This window comes from Heterobasidion irregulare, assembly GCF_000320585.1.
Source record: "Heterobasidion irregulare TC 32-1 unplaced genomic scaffold scaffold_08, whole genome shotgun sequence".
Taxonomy (NCBI): domain Eukaryota; kingdom Fungi; phylum Basidiomycota; class Agaricomycetes; order Russulales; family Bondarzewiaceae; genus Heterobasidion; species Heterobasidion irregulare.
The window spans coordinates 1,942,175-1,958,565 of record NW_009258204.1 but is presented as its reverse complement, the minus strand read 5'-3'; the positions used below and the strand labels follow the sequence as shown (position 1 = coordinate 1,958,565).

The window sequence follows — 16,391 nt, the reverse complement described above, 5'->3', positions numbered from 1 at the left end:
CACGCAGTCACCAGGGCCGTTGAGGTCATCGAGACCCTCTTCCGAGCGCGACATTAGGCTTACAGTACTGCGCGGCCCTGACTGCAGCAGCCACCTATTGCGCTCATTATCATGGACGACCTCCGCACCACCGTGGCACGGCACGGGTTTCGCGCACGAGACAATGCTCGAAACTATCACAAACAACTCCTGTCGAACAAGAGCAAGTCGCCAGGTCCGATGCAGTCCGACGACGATGCCCTGCCCCCGAAGAACGATCTGGCCAGGAGGAAGAGACACGGTCTTGCCCCTCCTCTCGCGGGCCCTAGCGGCTCTCACACACCCGTCGACGAGCCTGCGCAGGATAGAGTCGCAAAGCCACAGACGAGACACAGGACGCGACCCGTCCCAGATTTCGCGCTCACTTCGGCCTTATCCCCGCGACTTACTCCCAAGGGCAAGAAGGAAAAGTCAAAGGAAACGCATCGCTATCCTCCGCGATCGGCCAACCTTCCCTCTGAGGACGAAGACGAGGACGCCGTCGATCCCGCGCCGCAGGCTGCCTACACTGGGCCCCTGGCCGCAGCAGAATTCAGCAGGTTGAAAAAGGAGCTAGAAATCCTTAGGAAGGTACGTGGCTCAAAGGCCCCTGTCATCCTCGCTTGACACTGACTCGCATCGTGCCTCTATAGCAAACCAACGCCAATGCCAAATCGTTCGATAAGCAGGCCAAGGTTCGTCGACTTTTCGATGAGTTCATCATACCCCTAATCTGAACGACAAGCAGTCTGTCTTAGACCTCAAACGGGAACTCTTCACAGCGAATAAGGTACTGGTATCCCGGTTTGTCGCGCGGATACGATCTCACGTCTCCCTAGACTCTCAAGGAACGTAATCTTCAAATAGAGGAGCTCAAGTCCAAAGTGAAACAATCGGACGAGGTACGTTTCAACGTATTTGACGAGAAGCCCACCTCAAGGGATTCCGCCACAGCTCTTAAGCAGCATCGAGAGCACTCTCCAGTGCCAAATCTGCATGGACACTCTCGCCAAACCCCACGCGTGCGTATATCTGTCATCGATGCTCCAAGTGTTTCCCTGACGTGGTGTCACCCAGCCTCTCTCCCTGCGGACACGTCCTTTGCCAAACCTGCCTTCAAGAATGGTTCCGCGCGGCGCCGGTAAACGAAGACGACATGTACATCGACGACGCCCCCTTGATCTTCCGCAAAAAGTCCTGCCCCTGCTGTCGCGCCACAGTGCTGTCGCGCCCCCTCCCTGTTTTCCTGGTCAAATCCCTGATCTCGACCCTCGATCGCGCCAAAGCGCCCGCGGGGGCCCACGAAGTGTCCCCTCCCCCCGATCTCGACGACCCCTGGACCGACATCTTCCCGCCCCCGCGCGGCTCCGAGTCCGAGGACTCAGATCAAGACGACGCCGACGACGACGACGACGATGACGAGGAGGAGGAAGGCTTCTCCGACGACCTCGAAGTCTGGGACGTGGAGGACTACGATGAGTACGCGGACACGAGCGACGACGAGTACGAAGGCCCGTACGTCGAGCCATTCTGGGAGCCGCCGCACCACTGGCTCGACGACCTCGCGGTTGGCGACTTCGCCGACCCGGACACGTTCCGCATGATCCGCCGTGGCGCGACGAGCGACATGATCGATTACTATGGCATGCTCTACTCGCACGAGAAGGGTCTCATCGCGCACAGCGGCGGCATGACCATCTACCTCGGCTTCAACATCGACCTCAGCGAGGGCGACATCACGGGCGAGCGCTTTATGGACTGGCTCATGGAGGACATGGACAACAGGCCCGACCGCTGGAAGCTGCGTGCCGGCACGGCGACCAAGTTGGTGCGGGGCGACGAGGTGGTCGAGTACGAGACGTCGGACTCGGACGCCGACTTTGACGACGATGACGAGGAGGAGTGAGGCGCACAGGGAGTATATCACTTACTGTCGCGGCGGAACGCAATCGTTTTCCTTCTGTACTTCTTTCATGCTATCTGTTCTTTTTGTATCGTCCACACTGTATGCGTACTATATAAATTATCATATGTCGGATGGGGTCTATGGTGATGAATGCTTCAGGCGGTAGTACGACGTGCGAGAACAAAGCTTCCAAGAAAAGTGCGAACCCGAACCCAGGTCACAGCCCGACGACCTCCAGCCCCTTCTCCTTCTCCTTCTCCTTCGCCAGCCCCTCCTTCCGTTTTTCGTGCTCGTAGTTCCGCAACCGCATCTCGACGAGGAACTCCTTGTCCCGTATCGACTGCGACCACGAGGAGAGCACCGTCGCGGCGGTGACCGCCATCCGTGCCACGCCCGCCGCGGCGAAGATGCTCGGATACACATGCATGACTGGCGGCGGATCAGCAAGCACGCAAAGAGAAAGGACACGCGGGACGCGGTCGGGAGGGGACTCACAGAGTACTCGGTAATCAAGCGGGATCGGGGAGAGGCGGCAGACGGCGAGGGCCGCGAGCGGGGGCAGCACGAGCATGCCCACGAGGCCGGCCACCAGCGGCGCGATGACCAGGCGCGTCGCCGAGACCGGGTGCGGGTTCGACCACCCGTGCTGCTTGATCTGCCGCTCAAAGGTCAACATCGGGCGCGCGACGCAGCGCGGGACGAGCTACTCACATTGGTGATGCCAGCCGCGAAGGGGGCGTTCGGGCGCATCCCCTGCACGCGCAGGACAATTTTGGCGTAGACCAGGCCGAGGGCCCACATGTCGACGATGCGGATGCGGGGGACGAGGTCGGGGTTCAGCATGAACCGTATCGGCAGCGCGATGTACATCTCCACGACGAGCGCGAGGAGGATGGGGACGACGACGCCGATGAAGAGCATCATGTACGAGATCTTGGCCAGCCAGAGGATGCTCCGCTTGACGAAGTAGAGCGGCCACTCGGCGCGTGCGCCGGTCGCGCCGCGTCGCTGACGGCGTCTGTCCATGCGCTCGACGGCGTACCCGACGACCCAGCCTGCCCACAGCGCGTAGAACCCGACGAGGAAAGAGTAGCCGTCGTGCACCTCATCGTTAGTGAAGATCCGAAGGATGTTCCGGCCGACCTGGATCGGCGTCGCGAACACAGCCACCAGGAACACGGACCCGACCACCCAAAGCGCAAGGATGAACAGCACGATCCGGTAGCGGAAGTGGGGCGGGATGTACACGACCGTGTAGTCGTCCTTGAAGTTTCTCTTAGCCTTTTCGGCCTCGGCGTTCTGGGTCTCTATCAGGTGTCGAGCCGCATCATCCACAGGCACTCCGGCACCATCGACCTCGGCAGTAGCCCTCATATCGCGAGGAATCACCACATTGTCGCTGGCGGGGACCCTCCTGTAGCTGCCGTCAAAATGTTTCATGGCGATGTCTTTCGGCGGGAACCACGACCACGTCGAGCGATTGAACTCTTCCTCCATCCTGCGCTCGCCGAACATGTACGAAGAGAGCCGCAGCCCTGCGCAGAGGTACTTCCAGATCCCGACTGAGACCTTGCGCAGTACCTTCTTCGGCCGGAAGAAGCGCATCGTGTACGGGAGGACGATGTGCAGGAATAGAAGGTCGATCGGGACCTCCGAAAGAGGCTCGCTTCCGAACACACACACTTTAGGCCACGCACGGAGCACGGAAGACAGGAGTTACACGCACCGAGGTTTCCAACGAAGGGGCAGGACGGTGGTGCTCAGTCGCATGATGCCGCCCACGGTGCCGACGCCGCACGCTACCACCAGCGCGTACATGAGCGCACTGACGCAGAGCTTGCGCAGCTGGACCATCGCCGGACGCTCCAGAATATCGCGTATCGGGTGGAAATTCTGGTCAGACGGGTCTTTGATGAACCACATAGCACCGGGGCGCATGAGAGTGCGGCACCCTGCTAAGAGGATGGCAAATTGATACCTGCCGAATGCCTGTCTTAGCTGTCACGGATGAAAAAAAGAACAAGCAGGCCATACATGAACATCGTGCCAACCACCCAGTGGTAGAAGATGGCGGTCAACGGCGCGTAGTGAAAGAAAATCAGCCGGGATTGAAGGTTGGCTTCGGGGAACAGCCACATAGTACACAAATCGAGGTTGATCCCGCATCCCAAAGGGAAAACAACCAGCTCGATGACGATAAAGGCAGCCACCTAGTCGCCAATGTGCGTGTCAATTCTTTGCACCAATGCCTCTACCACTCTGCACTGCGCATCACGAACCTTGATCACAAGCAGCTGCTGCCGCACCGCGCTCCGGACGGCTCTTCCCGCGCTCTTGACGGTCCCGACGGTCAGGACATTCAAATAGAGCGCGAGCATGATCCCGACGACCGCATACCCGAGGGCCACCGCGAACGCCTTCTCCGCATTCCCGTCGCCTAGCGCCATGCGCGTCCAGAACTCTTTCGCGTTCTCCGAGGACACCCTCACCTCCTTGCCCAGAACGGCAAAATGTGGCTCGGCGAGCCGAACGACGGGATGCTCAGATGAAAGGATGGCATCCAGGATGGACGACCGCGGAGGCGCGGTCTCGATTGTTTTTTCTGTAACGCGCGACATGCCAAGGTATCCCGACACGACGCCCCAGGGCTGCGCTTTCAGTCGGCCGTACTGCTCACTTTAGTCAGCCGAGCTCAGAACGATCTATATCATTGTCAAAAACGCACCAGAGATGCGGCAATGAGAGAATAATCGTCGACGAGGCCGTTGTCGAGCCACTTGGACGCCCAGGACATCACCGGCCGGAAAACGATCCTGAGAAGCGCACCGACGATGCGAACGGTAGCAGGAACGACGACCGTCCCTATCAAGAACAAAACCGAGTCCGTAATAGGATCCGTGATGACGCGCATCACACGGATGGGCCAATGGAGGATCTGCAGCGCGCGCCGGGGATCGAGCTGGCGAATGCGAATGCATGAGTGCAAGCAGCATGGGACGACAGCGCGGACGCGAACGCACAGATAGGAGCGCCGTCGACTTGCCAAGCGTGAACGGGAGCCACACCGCCAGGCCGATGGCGGTGTCGAGCACGAATATCATGAGCGCAGCCTGCGACGCGCCCAGTCAGCCAGCCTGCAACGAGAAAACGGAATGGAAGCGCTCACGTTCTGCGCGATGGTGTAGATCGGCCCTCGCATCCCGATGGCTCCTCAGAAGCGTCAGTGACCGCAGCTCGACCATCTGAAAGTGGAAAATACACGACACACCTTCCAAGGCGCCGTCCATGTCGTCCTCGACGTTGATATCCATATCATCCACAGGCTCCAACGCCTGCCCATTCTCCCGGCCACCCTCACCTTCACCCTCGCCCTCAACCTCGTCCATCTCTCCCTCGTCATCGTCGTCTATCTGCTCCGGCCCATCGAACTGCGCCGGGTCCCACGCAGCGCGCCGCCGAGCCGCTCGCCGCGGAACTACCTCCATCACCTCCTCCTCATCGTCGTCGTCCTCAGAGTCCGACGGCACCACCGGCGTCGGCACATCCCCGTCCCGCTCAGCCACATGTCCCTGCTCACTAAAATATCTTGCATGCTCGCGCCTCAGCACCGCCGTCGAATCCTCGTCGTCGTCTGCCCCGTCCCCTTCAGCGACCGTATCCAAATCGTCCTCTGCGTCAGCAGCAGCACCAAGCTCGAAATAGTCCTCCGCCTCCGGCTGCTGAAACTCTTCCGGTGCACGGTACGTTGCGAGGCTCGGCGATGCGAGCTGCACCTGCTCCTTGCCCCAATAACTTCCCGCCGCGAGCGACGGCGTGGGCGGCGTCGTCGGCGCTGGGAGTGTCGCGCTCGGCATCGGCGGGCGGCGCGGCGGGGATGGCGGGCCTGAAGTTGCCGCCGTCGATGGTGAGGGCGATAGCGATGATGACAATGGTGGGGACGCGGTAGTGGACGCGGACGCGGACGACACAGGCGGGGGTGGGGACGCGACGATCGGGTATGGCAGAGGCGGGTACGATGGCAACGGCGCAAGCCGGGCTGCGAACTGCGGCGGGGGTGCGAATGAGAACGATCCGTCCGCGAGCGCGTCCGCCGTGCGTGCGCGCTGCGCTGAGTCGGTCGACACGGGCGGGAGCACGGGGCGTGGGCGGCTGTACATCGGCGCGCGCGCGCGATGCGGGTGCGGGGTGTGTGCACCGTGCGATGGGGGCTCCGCGGGCAATACAAATGCGTCTTCAGCCAGCGGTGGCCAGGTGTCGGGCGGGGCGAGCGCGCGCCATGCGGGGTCGTCGAGCTGCACGTCGACAAGCTCTTCGGGGAACGCGAGCGGTTCCTCGCCCTTCGCGAGGCTCTCGTCGCGGAGGCGCTCGTACAGCAGCCGGCGGCGCATAAGGAACTGGCGGCCCAAGTCATGGAAGTGCGCCTGCTGCGCGGCGTCGCTGAGCGTGGCGTCGGCGGGGACGGGGGCAAAGGCGTCAGCGATGCCCAGGCGCTCCATTTCCTGGCGCTCAGCGGTCCGGCGGAGCCACGGCCCGACGGTGCGTCTCGGGCCCGGCCGCGGCATAGGCGCCAGGATGTCCGTCGCCGCAGAGGCTTTGCGGGCGTCCGCACCCTGGCTCGCGACCGACGGCGGGATCCACTTCATCATACGCTCGCCGTCCTCCTCCCCCCTTTCTGCCTCCTCCTCCGACATTGCCCGTCCCTTTCCCTTTCCCCCGTCGTTTTGTTCCTCCAGCCGACGGTGGTCCGGCGGGTTCCACGTCTCCAAATTCTGCTCCAAATACATCAAGTCGGCTTCCAACTGTGCTTGTTTGCTCTCTGAAGCAATGCCCAGCGGAGCCGTAGCAGTACTTGCGTTGCTCGCAGTGTCCTCACTCCCACTCGGCGCGGGAGCATCAGCATCGGGGGCACGCCTTCGCGCGCGTAAAGGCAGGCGGCGCATCGGCCTCTCCTCTACCGGCGGCGGCGCCGCCTCGCGCTCGTGCTCCTCCCGCGCTCCTCCCGCACGCATCGCATCGACCTGCACCTGAAGCGGCACGCGCTCTTCCTGCGCGGCGCGGAGCTCCTCGGCGAGTAGGTCCGGGTCTTCGAACACGCCGGGGCGCGCGTTCTGCGAGATCCACTCGCGGAGGAGGAAGACGGCGATGAAGGCGAGCACGATGAGCGTCGCGATGATCTGGCCAGTGAAGATGTCCTTGGACAGCGCGCGCACACGCGGGTGCGCGATGAGGCGCGCGAGCGGAGAAGCGGGCTCGGCGGCGATGGCGCCTGCGGCAGCGACGGTCGAGTTGTCGGGTGCGACGGTCGCGTTCACAGAAGGCGCGTGTACCTGACCGGTGAGGGTGTAGAACAAGGATTCATTGGCGGTCGTCGGGCGCGGACGGGCGCTGATCCACCACGCGCTGAAATACACAAGGGGCTCAACGGTCACTGCTGCTCGGGAACCCACGAAGCGGAGAGACGTACGTCGAGCTGCCCATCGCAAAATAGACTCGCCACGTGCAGATGGTGATGTACGGCAGCGCGCCGAGCCAGACGACCGCGACGAGGACCGCGCGCAGGCATAGGAGGATGGCGAAGAAGGTCTGCTGGGCAAAGCGGCGGAGGAGGAGGATGACGGGGAGGTGATCTGGCATGTTCTGCGCGTAAACTGGTTCCACGCGTCAATGACATCACGCGGGCCCGCCGCACGCGGACGGACGTGTAGACAGACTTACCCTTTGTGAACGCGTAGGGGTATTTGCACACGTCGCAGGTCTTTTTCTTGCTGTGCGCGAGCCATGTCGTCAAGCTGGCAGCGCGCGATATATTTCCACAGCGATGAGTAATTAAACGCGATCAGGACGTGCATAGGTAACTGACCAGTCCTGATGGATGTAGCGGATGGTGCCGGAGCACTTACATGGGTGAAACAAGGGCTGGTCTGGCTCCGAGGGCGCGCTGCAGATGCGACATGTGTCTGGTTGAGGGGCGTCGTCGTCGATGAGCGCCTGCGAGTCAGATGGCTGGATCAAACTGTAGAATGCGCACCTGGCTCCTCCTGCATCATGCCAGGAACGAATCTGGCCGAGTGCGTCCAGGACCCACAATATTAGATTGTATGCGACTGAGACAAAGGAATTGAAAGGAACGTTTGCAAATAGACAGGGACGGAGGTGGTGGTGAGAGGACGAGCAGAGCGTGTACAACAGCGCCGCTCGGTGATGATGAAAGGCTCGAGCGCTCACCGCCCGCTGACAAACGCACCTGCCTTTCCTGTCGCTGACCGCGGCGTTTGCCGGAGGCAAGTCAGCACGTCCGTATTCCAGCTCTCGTCTCCGTCCTACTATGCTAGCAACTGCTAGAAATGCTGCTATTAGTACCCACAGCTGCTCTGTAGTCTCCCACAACGCCAAGACTATCGAGGATTGCCATCCATTTGTCGGAAGTCGTGCGCTTCTGCTTCCGCTCGCGGCAGCTGATGGGGTTTTACCTATGAAGACATAGAGATGAAGGAAAGCAAGGAACCCTCTAATACATCTCACACTGTCTCAATCCACTTCTCTCGCTGATCGCGATTCACGATGCCATGTGCAAGAAATCATCATCGCTCCCATGACGGTCCTCACATCCCTTGTGCGCGTGCACCTTTGGGCTCATGGCGCGAATGATAAAAGCATCGCGACATTCGAGATTTCAAACCGCCCATCCTGTCGTACGAGGCCCTATCTGACACTGTGCTGTCTGATGGGACAAGAAAGAATAGAAAGCTGTCGTCATTGAAGCTTCAAGCCTCCAATCAGAGAACGAGTGCCATCTATCTAAAGCCGATAAGCAGGCGGACTGCCAAACGGCCTCCAATCTCTTCGCGAACACCCTCGTCGTCGAGCACGCGGTACACGGCCTGTGCCCTGCTGAAGCCATGCAAGAAAGCATATGCAGCGGAGGGCTCGCCGCTCTCGAGAAGGATGCACCATGCTGGCGCCATACCATATCGAGCCCGGACGCCCTCCAATCCACCAGAAGCCCTGCCCTGCTTCTCCCCCTTCGCGCATAAATACCATGGCTTCTGGCACTGTCGCTTCTCCCCACCCCCAGGTCAAGCGGCTCCTCTACGATGTTGTCGTTCGTCCTCTTCCTCGGCGCCGTCCCCGCAGCGCTTGCGTCCCTTCACGCTCCCCGCTGGGACGATCTCAAGGTCAAGCATGCCTGGCACGACGTCCCCGAGGGCTGGCTTTGCGACGGCGCACCTCCTGCCGATACGACCATGGACCTGCGCATTGCCCTCAAACCCCACAGGGAAGAGGCCCTCGTCGAGGCCCTCTACGAAGTGAGCGACCCTAAGCACACCCGGTACGCGCTGCATTCCATTCCACCTTGCATTCAAACTCACGTGTCTACCCCATGCGCATAGCTACGGCGCACATCTTAGCCCAGAGGACGTTGCCAGCCTCGTCGCGCCCCACCCCGACACGTCCGACGTCGTCTCCGCGTGGCTCACCCACCACGGCATCCCCTCCGACTCCATCCGCTCCACCCCCGGCGGCGACTGGCTCACCCTTTCCTCCATCCCCGTCTCTCAGGCTGACATGCTCCTCGGCGCCCAATACAAAGTCTACCGCCACGCACACACCAACGAGTCCCTCGTCCGCACCACCTCCTACGCCCTCCCCTCCATCCTCCACGACCACGTCAACGTCGTCGCCCCCACTACCTTCTTCGGCGTACCCCAGGCATACCGCAAGACCGTCTCCATCCGCCTCGGCGCGCCCGTCCTCGCCAATGGCGACGCCGCCCTGCGCGCCGAGATCGCCAAGCTCTCCCCCCTCGCGACCGTCCCCAGCAGCTGCGGGTCGACGATCACCCCCGCGTGCCTCCGTGCGCTCTACAACACCACCTCGTACACCCCCAAGGCGACCGCCACGAACAAGCTCGGCGTCGCGGGCTACCTCGACGAGTACGCCGTCCACTCCGACCTGAAGACCTTCCTCAACCGCTTCCGCTCCGACGCCACCAGCGCGGACTTCACCGTCGTGCAGGTCAACGGCGGCGGGAACGACCAGAGCAACCCAGGCTCAGAGGTATGCAGCCCACGCTACGTCGGGCGCGCTTCATCCGTGACGCTTTTTGCAGGCAAACCTCGACATCCAATATACCGAGAGTATCTCCTACCCGACGCCTAACATTTACTACTCGACCGGCGGCTCCCCGCCGTACAAGGCGGACGGCAACACCCCGACGAACACGAATGAGCCCTACCTCGACTGGCTCGACTACATCCTCGCCCAGAGCTCGATCCCGCAGACGATCACCACCTCCTACGGCGACGACGAGCAGACCGTCCCGCCCGACTATGCGCAGAGCGTCTGCACGCTCTTCGCCCAGCTCGGCGCGCGCGGCGTCACCGTCCTCTTCAGCAGCGGCGACTCGGGCGTCGGCGGCGGCAACTGCCGCACCAACGACGGCACCAACACGCGCAAGTTCATCCCCAACTTCCCCGCCACCTGTGAGTTGCACCTCCGTCGCGCCGCATGCAATCTCTGACCGTTCCGGCAGGCCCGTACGTGACCGCCGTCGGCGGGACGACCGGCGTCAACCCCGAGGTCGCGGCGAGCCTCTCGAGCGGCGGCTTCTCCAACTACTTCGCGCGCCCGAGCTACCAGAGCACCGCCGTCTCCAACTTCATCACCAGCATCGGTACCAAATATTCGGGCCTCTACAAGTGCGTGCGCCCTCTCGCCGCCGTGCCTCGCGCGCGCGGAATCATGCATTTTGATGGTTGTTGATGCTGATGATATTGGGGTCTATAGCGCCAGCGGCCGCGGCTTCCCTGACATCGCAGCCCAGGCGGAGAACTTTCAGATCGTCGTCGATGGGAGCACCACCGCCGTCGACGGCACCTCCTGCTCCGCGCCCGTAAGCCCCCTCCCTTCCTCTCTTTCCACGCACTCGCACATTGCTAAACCCCGCGTGCCCTCCTCGCAGACCGCCGCGGGCGTGATCTCGCTGCTCAACGACTTCCTCATCGCCGCGGGTAAGGCGCCGCTCGGCTTCCTCAACCCGCTGCTCTACTCGACCGGCGCAGCCGGACTGAACGACATCACGTCTGGCTCGAACCCTGGCTGCAGCACGAGCGGGTTCACGGCCGTGAGCGGATGGGACCCGGTGCGTACTCTCCCTCACATATATTTATACATACGTGCGCGTGTGCGCGCGCGCTCCGTCGTGGCCTCCGTCGCGAGTCGATCTTCGTTGAGTCTCCCGCTTCACATTCTGCCCTCTGTGCTCCGCACGAGAGACAGGAAACGCGAACGCGGCAACAGAAAGAGAGAGCGCGCGCATAAACCTCGGAAATTGCAGGCGTGACTGACGCGCTTCCGGACTGGTTCTAGGTCACGGGACTCGGCACGCCCGACTTCGGGAAACTCCAGGCCATCGTTGGCTGAGCTGCAGCCGCGACCGCGTCACGCGCGGCCTGTCCCATGCAGTCCTGTCCTATACTTACTGTACTCGCACGTACATACCACGACTGACGGCATCGCGCGCTACTTACGACCACGACCATGTATTGATTAGTACTGTGCCCCGCGCGCTGCGGCTGTATGTGTACGCATATGACTGAACGGGACCCTACCGATGCGCGAATTTACGTAAACACGCCCCGAGGGGCCGCGGCAGGCTGTTTCTGCTCTGCGGGGATGGATCGGCAGGTAGCAATGCCTTGCGCGAGTCCCGTTCTGCGGTTCTGGCAGGCACACTGCAGGTACCCGCGCAGGCGCCAATACGTAGAACGACTATCTTGTGGGTAGGGGCCGCTACGGAGACTGGCGCAGGCGTGTTTCGCATGATCCGCCGCAGCGCTCGGGCGGTCATCTATCAGTGCTAGTGCCTACAGTGGATGCACGGCTCGCGCCTGTGGCGTAACTTGGTTTATATTCGGTACTGCGTGGTACATGCGTGCTCATGCGGCTAACGTCGAGCCGCGACGCGTCCACATCTTGTCCCCGTCGCATCTCGACTCCGGCCTCGGCCAGCGGCTGTCGATCCCGACCGACGTCGATGATCAAAAAAATACGCGCGGGCGCGCGACGGCTGAAACGGCTGGAAGGACTGAAACGGTTGGCAAAAGACACACGCTGCCTGGCACGACGTCCGCCCCGACACGACAGACACGACACGACACCGCCGCCCCGACTGCGGTCCGTTGTGGAGGCGGTTATATTAGGCTGACAAAGCTGTTGCCGCAGAAGAGACAGCGGCGGACGGCGCCGAGAAGCGCCTCGACGACCCAGCTCTGCGCCGCGGGCGGGAGCCATGCGGGGCGCTCCGCCACGGACGGATGTCCGGGCGGGAGGAACGCCTTGCGGGTGCACCCGACGCATGTGCGCACCATGGGTGTCGCGAGGATGAACGACGTTATGGAGCAGCGTGCTGCACGGCGCACGCATGTGGAACCGGTGAGAGAAGCATGGGGGAATGACGCGGAGCGATCGCGCACGCGTCAAGACGGGGAGTTATGTTATGTGGGTCAGCCACGCGAAACAGATGTCGTTGATGACTGACGCACCCCACATATGTCCGTTGGCACACCGAGCGCTCGCGATGTTGTCCAGAGCAACCTCTATGCCGCAAGCAGGGCATGTTTCCTCCAGCCCAGACGATCCTTCTTGATCATTGCCGGGCGGCAGCAGCGCATTGACGGTGTTTGATAGCTGGTGTGCTTCGGTTGAAAGGTCCTCGGGGGTACCTGGGAGAAGCGATTGAAGCACAACCCGCAACAGGAAAGATGTGTCCTGCTCTGCACACAGCTTCAGCCAACGCAGAGGGATAAAACACGACGGCGAGCTGGCGTACTGGTAAGCAAGGTTGTGATCGCTGCAAGATGCCTGATTAACGCGCGCAAGACACGATGGGATATCGACTCCAGTATGGACTGAGCGACCAAACCAAATTTCCCCTGTGCTTCAGGATTGGGAGCGTATTTCTGCGACAACGTTCTTCCATCAGTTATCAGACGCAAGCTCAAGCATGTGACCGAAACGTCACCCAACAGAAATCTGCGATTGCCAGAAGTAGACGCAAAGAGAGCAGAGTGTTGAACCCGAAGAGATGCTGTGTGAGGCTCCGACCAAAGTCCGTGCGGACATCGGCGGTGAACTCCCTGGTGAACGGTGGGATCGCGATCGAAGTGGATTCATCAACGGGGAGGTCTCGTAAAGTCTCCAATAGGCGCAGCTGTAGCTGAGATATTTTGCCCGTTTTTTGTAGATGGAGAAAAATAGGACGGAGGATATGAATTGGTGCATGACCGGCAGCTGACAGCTTTAGTCAGATGATGAGCATTTTTTGGTTCTAGCCTCGACCATACCGGCACTCGAGTTACGGGTGATGTTCAAGAGCATCTCCATGAACATATCGTCTCCAGGTGGTGTCCACATTTCTGCCACCACGAACACGCTGTCATGTTTGGCCTCATGCTTGTAGCTGAAATCCGAGGGGCAACAGGATCTAGGCTGGCGTGAGGTAAGTCCACGGATTCGCAAGATTTTAGCTCACTCATGGACCCAAGCGACTGTTGATGCTTCGTCATAAGAGATCATACCACTCATTCGACCCATATCATCCTCTGTCGCTTGTTTCTCACTCTGCAAAAATACGGCACGGGCCGACGAAGAGAGCGCCCAGGACGACAGATCAGGGCCCATTCCACTGACCGGCGTCTCCAAGGTCGGTTCCGATGATACCTCGTAAATGACATGGAAAGACCCGTCAAAAAGGGACAGTACGATAAAATCGTGAGGGTCGTGGTATGTTATTCCAGTCACCGGATGGAGAGAAGAAGCACCGGCGGATGTCTTTTGGGTCCGAAGCTTGAATGATCGCAAGCCAGACCATAGCCCTACGTTTGACCACAAGTGAACTGTTCCTGGTTTGCAATACACGAGCACCGCCTGAGAAAACAGGAGGTTTCATTCAAAAATAACTTAAAAAAGGACCATAAACAGACCTCTTTTGAAGGCAACACAATCCATGTCACACCTGTGATGCCTCGCTTATCGACGGATTCGGGTCTTTTAGCCAGAATCTGGGTTTGTACCTCAATGCGATATCGAGGTGCAAATGATTCTGAAGTTTTTTCCGTGCGAAGAGTTTGCATGATGCTTGCAAGAAGAATAGAGCCGTCAGAACTGCTGCATGCTATGAGAGCGCTACCTATACCGCCGATGAACAACGGTCAGCTCAATCAAGCGATCAAGACATAGCAGACAATTCATAAATATTGATTGGAACAAGAGCCTACATGTATAGGGACGCAATAATCTCCACGGCGACCACGCAATGGCAGTAATGCATTGCTCCGTAAAGTCGATTGTGTTGACATGCTCAAGCGCCCCGGTTTGGCTCTCCTGAAACCTATGTAGCGCCGCATCAATGTCCAGATTGGCGGCAACCACGAATGCCTCCCAATTACCTCAGCAAGACTATCGAACCCACTTTGTTGCCAACGGCAAGAAGTGACCCATCACAATGCGAAGGGATGACTCCAAAGTCGCTTTGTGCCGACCACGCAGAACCTAAAGGAGACATCAGCACTAACACACAATGATGCAAGTGAAATCGACCCACATGTAGCCTGGGCCTGAAGAGTTTTCCTCATCATGGACGTTGAGCTCGTCGCCGCTAGAGATTTCAAAAAAGGCGTAACATCTTGAAGCTACATATGTTAGCCATTCGCGTGCAAGCGATAGGATATAGATTAGTACCTTCACCCATTTACCGTTCAGGTGATTCTTCAAAGGAACCCACAATGAGAGTTCCAAGTTCGAATTGATGATTGCCAATACACAGCTACATGGAAATCAATCAGATCAATAACTGATCGCCCATGCGCATACATACCCGGCATCTGCGGTTATATTACTGGGTGAAACGGAAACAGACCGGAGGGCCAGGTCCAGTGACCCCAGCACCACAGCACTCCATTCTACAACACGACATATCTCATCAGTAGGTGCCTAATTAATTGATTTGGCTCGCAAGTACCTTGCGAATCGACGGGCCAATGGCAAGCGATGATTCGGTCGTACTCGATCATGGTTCTAAACAAGGAAAGTGGCTTGGTGGGAGCGGCATCATCGTTCATTTTCGAGGCCTTGATTGTCGACGAAGAGTCAAAGTTGATACCTGCGTCAGGAGTCTGTCGAAGCAATTCGGTTGCAAAAGGCCATCCGGTCAAAGTACGATCACCGAAGCCAATATCTCTACGTACGATGATATAGATAGCTGTTTTGGTGAGGAAAAGAATTTGCCCATCATTTGTCCATTGCAAACAATTGATGGAAGGCTGTGAGCCCGCGGCCGGAATGGTGAGAGCGTCGTGCACCGTCATTTACAGTATCTCTCTTTCCTCAAAAAATTGGCCTTAAACTCTGTTTCGAGCCTGGGTCCGTCTAGTAATGAGCATCAGGATGTGGATTCAGTGCCTCTTTACCACTTTGGCGTTTCGTAGATGCAGAGCCAATGCTTGAGTGGTGTGGCGAAGTACTGTGCTAGCCGATCCGTCAGGCCAGTATGAGAGCTGGGTTTGCAGATGGTCGTCGGTGATCATCGCATCACAAAAGTTGCTGGGCCACCATATGCTTCTTTTCATGACTAATCAATGCTTCACAGCTTGCGCCACAGACGCGTCGTTTCAGTCTCGTTACCATATGAGCACGGCGGCTGGGTCTTTAATAATTCCACTAACATGACAGTCTGTGCAGTCTATCTACCGCTCCAAACAATATGCTCATACAGAAGACCAGGACCTCACGTTCTGTTACCTCCATATGACTTCGAATGATCTACAAGTCATCGACACCGTCGGGACCTTGGAATATCTAAAGGGAGACTTATCGGATGATGGTGCGTGTTTTGGTCTTGTTTCACCAGCTTTGCCACCAACTTGAATCGTAGAGATGGACATTCCACCACACATGATCCCCCCAAATCCGGACGACTCAGACAGTTCGTGCACATAATGAGATCATATTCACTTCATCTCATGTTTGACCTCACAGTTCTTCCCTCTCATGTCCACCCGTCTTATCCGTATGGTGATCCCACAAACATCAAGCACCCTGCTGCTCGGCCGCGTGTGCCATATGACCCTGCGTCTCGAGCCTTGTTCGAGGACATGGGCTATGCTGGTGGTGGAGCAAATGGCACACTGAGATGGAAGGACCTCGCACTCGATATATTACTTCCTGTAGATTATGAGAAGGAAGAAGCCGAAAAGGCCGCCCAAGCGCGAAAAATGGCGAGCGGGACTGCCTCAAATCATCACCAAACTGCTCAACAAGTGCCCGGGGACATGGCAATGGAAGAAGAGGACGTCGACGACGAAAATGATGAGAACGAGAACGACGAGAACAATGATGACGATGAAGAAGACGAAATGGATGGTGATGACGCGGGAGACGAGGAAGGTGGGTAAAGTGAGGATAGGTC

General features: G+C 59.1%; 5 protein-coding genes across 5 annotated transcripts; 3 read left to right on the top strand and 2 right to left on the bottom strand.

The window, feature by feature from the left end:
• Window positions 1-56: 56 nt before the first annotated feature.
• Window positions 57-2,054, top strand: HETIRDRAFT_478674 (uncharacterized protein). Its single transcript, XM_009551216.1, has 6 exons — window positions 57-609; window positions 672-713; window positions 767-808; window positions 858-920; window positions 973-1,040; window positions 1,096-2,054. Exons 1-6 carry the CDS (start codon window positions 112-114, stop codon window positions 1,922-1,924), a joined length of 1,542 nt encoding a protein of 513 aa, XP_009549511.1. The 5' UTR covers window positions 57-111; the 3' UTR covers window positions 1,925-2,054.
• HETIRDRAFT_460143 (uncharacterized protein) lies at window positions 1,635-8,889 on the bottom strand (the record flags this gene model as incomplete). Its single annotated transcript, XM_009551215.1, has 14 exons — window positions 1,635-2,353; window positions 2,420-2,579; window positions 2,636-3,590; window positions 3,651-3,902; window positions 3,959-4,134; window positions 4,204-4,593; window positions 4,650-4,883; window positions 4,945-5,034; window positions 5,091-5,134; window positions 5,193-7,324; window positions 7,389-7,572; window positions 7,640-7,713; window positions 7,785-7,912; window positions 8,746-8,889. 14 exons carry the CDS (start codon window positions 8,887-8,889, stop codon window positions 2,142-2,144), a joined length of 5,175 nt encoding a protein of 1,724 aa, XP_009549510.1. The 3' UTR covers window positions 1,635-2,141.
• Window positions 8,890-9,003: 114 nt separating this feature from the next.
• HETIRDRAFT_64560 (serine protease S53) lies at window positions 9,004-11,347 on the top strand (the record flags this gene model as incomplete). The annotated part of the gene is made up of 7 exons (XM_009550527.1): window positions 9,004-9,254; window positions 9,316-9,982; window positions 10,035-10,407; window positions 10,458-10,623; window positions 10,712-10,817; window positions 10,887-11,066; window positions 11,294-11,347. The coding sequence occupies exons 1-7, from the start codon at window positions 9,019-9,021 to the stop codon at window positions 11,345-11,347; spliced, it is 1,782 nt and encodes a 593-aa protein (XP_009548822.1). The 5' UTR covers window positions 9,004-9,018.
• A 770-nt stretch (window positions 11,348-12,117) lies between these two features.
• HETIRDRAFT_478665 (uncharacterized protein) lies at window positions 12,118-15,497 on the bottom strand (the record flags this gene model as incomplete). The annotated part of the gene is made up of 14 exons (XM_009551214.1): window positions 15,172-15,497; window positions 14,946-15,099; window positions 14,802-14,886; window positions 14,666-14,750; window positions 14,529-14,616; window positions 14,374-14,476; window positions 14,203-14,315; window positions 13,927-14,114; window positions 13,458-13,852; window positions 13,270-13,409; window positions 12,948-13,216; window positions 12,756-12,885; window positions 12,469-12,699; window positions 12,118-12,332 (listed from the first exon to the last, which is right to left on the bottom strand). The coding sequence occupies exons 1-14, from the start codon at window positions 15,289-15,291 to the stop codon at window positions 12,118-12,120; spliced, it is 2,316 nt and encodes a 771-aa protein (XP_009549509.1). The 5' UTR covers window positions 15,292-15,497.
• Window positions 15,498-15,730: 233 nt separating this feature from the next.
• HETIRDRAFT_420415 (uncharacterized protein) lies at window positions 15,731-16,377 on the top strand (the record flags this gene model as incomplete). The annotated part of the gene is made up of 3 exons (XM_009551213.1): window positions 15,731-15,806; window positions 15,858-15,908; window positions 15,962-16,377. 3 exons carry the CDS (start codon window positions 15,731-15,733, stop codon window positions 16,375-16,377), a joined length of 543 nt encoding a protein of 180 aa, XP_009549508.1.
• Between the last annotated feature and the right edge of the window lie 14 nt (window positions 16,378-16,391).

Bases quoted from the DNA above. Each gene is read 5' to 3' on its own strand.
- HETIRDRAFT_478674 (XM_009551216.1), top strand. From the start codon at position 112: ATGGACGACCTCCGCACCACCGTGGCACGGCACGGGTTTCGCGCACGA. The intron at 921-972 runs GTACGTTTCAAC...ATTCCGCCACAG, and splicing joins AAGTGAAACAATCGGACGAG to CTCTTAAGCAGCATCGAGAG. The intron at 1,041-1,095 runs GTGCGTATATCT...GGTGTCACCCAG, and splicing joins ACTCTCGCCAAACCCCACGC to CCTCTCTCCCTGCGGACACG.